The sequence below is a fragment of the Haplochromis burtoni genome, unplaced genomic scaffold (assembly GCF_018398535.1).
Source record: "Haplochromis burtoni strain Fernald_Lab_line unplaced genomic scaffold, NCSU_Asbu1 Contig_510, whole genome shotgun sequence".
Lineage (NCBI taxonomy): Eukaryota > Metazoa > Chordata > Actinopteri > Cichliformes > Cichlidae > Haplochromis > Haplochromis burtoni.
This window is the reverse complement of record NW_024582871.1, coordinates 259,850-264,014: the sequence shown is the minus strand read 5'-3', so window position 1 is coordinate 264,014 and position 4,165 is coordinate 259,850. Positions and strand designations below refer to the sequence as shown.

The 4,165-nt window shown below is 44.0% G+C and overlaps 1 protein-coding gene across 1 annotated transcript in view; it reads left to right on the top strand.

The window, feature by feature from the left end:
• The window catches only part of wdr26a (WD repeat domain 26a), a 21,427-nt gene that overhangs the window by 5,736 nt on the left and 11,526 nt on the right, over window positions 1–4,165 (top strand). Inside the window, exons 6-8 of the mRNA XM_042214002.1 lie at window positions 960–1,116; window positions 1,739–1,877; window positions 3,347–3,487. Of these exons, the coding sequence (XP_042069936.1) occupies window positions 960–1,116; window positions 1,739–1,877; window positions 3,347–3,487 (437 nt within the window). The remainder of the gene's footprint in view (window positions 1–959; window positions 1,117–1,738; window positions 1,878–3,346; window positions 3,488–4,165) is intronic.

The window sequence follows — 4,165 nt, the reverse complement described above, 5'->3', positions numbered from 1 at the left end:
CTGAGCTCTGAAACCTGACTGAAACTCTTCAAATAAACCATTCCTCTGCAGATGATCTGTTAGCTGTTTGACAACTACTCTTTCAAGGATTTTTGATATGAAAGGAAGGTTGGAGATTGGCCTATAATTAGCTAAGACTGCTGGGTCTAGAGATGGCTTTTTGAGTAAAGGTTTAACTACAGCCAGCTTGAAGGCCTGTGGTACATAGCCGATCATTAGAGATAGGTTGATCATATTTAAGATCGAAATTAATTAATGGCAGGACTTCTTTGAGCAGTTTTGTAGGAATGGGGTCTAAAAGACACGTTGATGGTTTGGAGGAAGTAATTATTGAAGTTAACTCAGAAAGATCAATTAGAGAAAAAGAGTCTAACTTAACATCAATGGTACTAAGAGTAGCTGTAGATAATATTACATCTGTGGGATGATTATTGGTAATTTTTTCTCTAATGATAAAAATTTATTTGTGAAGAAGTTCATGAAGTCATTACTAGTTAACGTTAAAGGGATGGTTGGCTCAACAGAGCTCTGACTGTTTGTCAGCCTGGCTACAGAGCTGAAGAGAAACCTGGGGTTGTTCTTATTTTCTTCAATCAGTGATGAATAGTAAGATGTTCTGGCTTTGCGGAGGGCTTTCTTATAAAGCAGCAAACTATTTCTCCAGGCTAAATGATGATCCTCTAGATTTGTGACACGCCATTTCCTCTCCAGATTACGAGTCATCTGCTTTAGGGTACGTGTTTGAGAATTATACCACGGAGTCAAATACTTCTGATTAGAGACCTTAGTTTTCACTGGAGCTACAGTATCCAGAGTCGTACGTAGTGAGGAGGTGAAATTATTAACAAGATAATCGACCTCTGTTGGGTAGCGTTCAGATAGCTGCTCTGCTCTGTGTTGGTACAGGGCATTGAAGATGATCTATGCTCTAAATTAAGTGTGTGTGTGTGTGTGTACAGCTTACCTGCCTCCGTCAGTGATGCTGCCTCCCCGTCGTCTGCAGACTCTCTTGAAGCAGGCTGTGGAGCTCCAGAGGGAGCGCTGCCTCTACCACAACACCAAACTGGACAGTGGTCTGGACTCTGTGTCTCTGCTGCTGGACCACTCCTGCAGCCGGTCAGTAAACACACATGCTGTTAAATACTGAGCTCCACATCAACTGATTGTGCTTCTTTCTGCTGCCCTGCAGGAGGAAACATTTAGTTTAGTGAACAGTCGGTAATCTAGACGATAAGAATATGTCATCTGTATGTTTCCTTTATGCACAAGTCTGAGGCATGTTGGGCAAACCTGTTTTTTTGTTTCTGTTTCTTTGTCTGTGTGTGTGTGTGTGTGTGTGTGTGTGTGTGTGTCTGTGTGTGTGTGGTTGTGTGTGTGTCGGTCTGTTGTGTGTGTCTGTGTGTGTGTGTCTGTCTGTGTGTGTGTGGTGTGTGTGTGTGTGTGTGTGTGTGTGTGTGTGTGTGTGTCGTACTTTTTTAATAGTAGGATGGATGGATGGATGGGTGTGTGTATGGGTGTGTGTGTGGGTGGGTGGATGGGTGGGTGGGTGTATGGGTGTGTGTGTGTGTGTGTGTGTGGGTGTATGTATGTATGTATGTATGTATGTATGTGTTTTTTGTGTTGTTCGTGTGTGTGTGTGCGTGTGTGTGCGTGTGTGTGTGTGTGTGTGTGTGTGTGTGTGTGTGTGTGTGTGTGTGTGTGTGTGTGAGTGTGCGTGTGTGTGTGTGTGTGTGTAAAGGAAACAGTTCCCCTGCTACACACAGCAGATTCTCACAGAACACTGCAATGAAGTCTGGTTCTGCAAGTTCTCCAACGATGGCACAAAACTGGCAACTGGCTCCAAAGACACCACAGTCATTGTGTGGCAAGTCGACATGGTAACCAGTCATTTGCTTATCAAGAGTTACACTTCAGAATAGCAACAATCAGTCAGTGAGTTATTACAATGGCTGTAGTAACTGGAACATGGATGTTTGTGTGTTGGGTCACAGGACATCCAGCAGCTGAAGTTGATGAAGCTTGAAGGTCATGCTTATGGAGTTTCCTACCTGGCATGGAGCCCTGATGATGCTTATCTGATAGCCTTGAAAGATGCAGACACTGTAATTGGGTATAATGGTCTTTTCTTATTTAAAACAGCATAGATGGCTGCATAATTGTTTAATGTTTGGGTTTAAGACATTTCCTTCAAGGTTAGATCTAAAATTCGGTAGTGTAGCTGTTTTTCTGAGTTCTGGTGGAGTCATGTCGGTCTAACTAATCATACTTAGATGTAACGAGAATTGGGATAAAGCATACTTAACATTCCATACGAGAATACAGCTGAAAGTGGTTGATACTGCGAGTATTGATACATAGTATGCGTGTGAATTCAGTTTGACATATCTTTGAATAGGATCTATATATATCATAGAGCTTTAAATTTTAGGATAAATTGAGAACATGTATGATTTGTGGACACAATAGTTGTACTAGAAATTACGGCATACTTGCGTTGTCCGGCTCCTATAAACCATCTTTTACCACTATTCACTATATGGGCCATTGGACGCACGCCAACATACACTGAGATAACAGAATTAGACCGTGGAAGACATGATAGGGTTATGTGTTGATATGCTATATACTCTGAATATGACAAAAAACACCTGCACTGCCAGAAGAAGAAAAAACCAAACTGACTGACATGCTCCAAGGGAAAGTCTAGTGGCCTAGTCGGAATGTAGCATCGGATAGGGTACCGGAAAAGGAAGGAGTAAAGCACATCTGGTACCAGTATAGCAAGAGGAGATGAGCAGGATGGTTCCAAGGGGAATCTACTACTCTCAACAGAACAAACGGAGGGGAGGTGACTCGCCAGAAAAAAAGAAAACCAAAGTCATGTTTTACTACGATATTATATATATGAAGAATGAATTGATATTTCCTTCAATTGTACCTGGCTGATCTCTTGTATGATTAATACAAATAAGTAATTAACAGCCTGGCAGTATGCTTCATTCCCTTGCTTTGATAAATAGTATAAGTGAGACAGTACACTATATTCTGTTCCGTTTATTTCCGATGTGCGTGTGTGTGTGTGTGTGTGTAAAGGAAACAGTTCCCCTGCTACACACAGCAGATTCTCACAGAACACTGCAATGAAGTCTGGTTCTGCAAGTTCTCCAACGATGGCACAAAACTGGCAACTGGCTCCAAAGACACCACAGTCATTGTGTGGCAAGTCGACATGGTAACCAGTCATTTGCTTATCAAGAGTTACACTTCAGAATAGCAACAATCAGTCAGTGAGTTATTACAATGGCTGTAGTAACTGGAACATGGATGTTTGTGTGTTGGGTCACAGGACATCCAGCAGCTGAAGTTGATGAAGACTCTTGAAGGTCATGCTTATGGAGTTTCCTACCTGGCATGGAGCCCTGATGATGCTTATCTGATAGCCTGCGGCCCTGACGACTGCTCCGAGCTGTGGCTGTGGAATGTGCAGGTACGGAAAGGAAGTACTGTCCATATAGCAAGGAGATGAGCATGTCCAGGAGGATGGCGAGGGCCTTTCTTTGGTCGGTCTGTTTTCACCGTGTGGGTTTACTCTGCGATTCCTCCGGCGTTCCAAACATGCTCAGCAGTGGTAGGCTCCATTCTCCCCCTGATCCTAAGGTGGATAAGTGGCCAAGGGGGAGCATGAATGGCTCAAAGCATTAACCAGCTGGGTCTCTGTGGTAGAGTGGCCAGATGGAAACCACTCCCCTGTAAATCTGCAGTTTGCTAAAAGTCACCTGAAGGACTCTCAGACCACGAGAAACAAAATTCTTTGGTCTGATGAAACACAGACTGAACTCTTTGAGCTGAATGAGTCACGTCTGAGGGAAACCAGGTGTTGCTCACCTGGCCAATCCCCCTGCAGTGAAGCATGGCAGTAGCACTGTCACGCTGTGGGGACACTTTCTGTGAGACTCGACTGGTCAGGGGAGAGGCAAAGATCAGTGCACCGGTGTGCAGAGACGTCCTTGATAATAAGCTCTGGACCTCGGACCGGGACCAAGACAGTGACCCTAAGACGCCAGACTGAACATCTCTGGAGAGAGACCTGAAAATGGCCGTGCACTGACGCTCGCCATTAACCTGATGAAGTTTGAGGTTCTGCAAAGAAGACAGGCTGAAACTA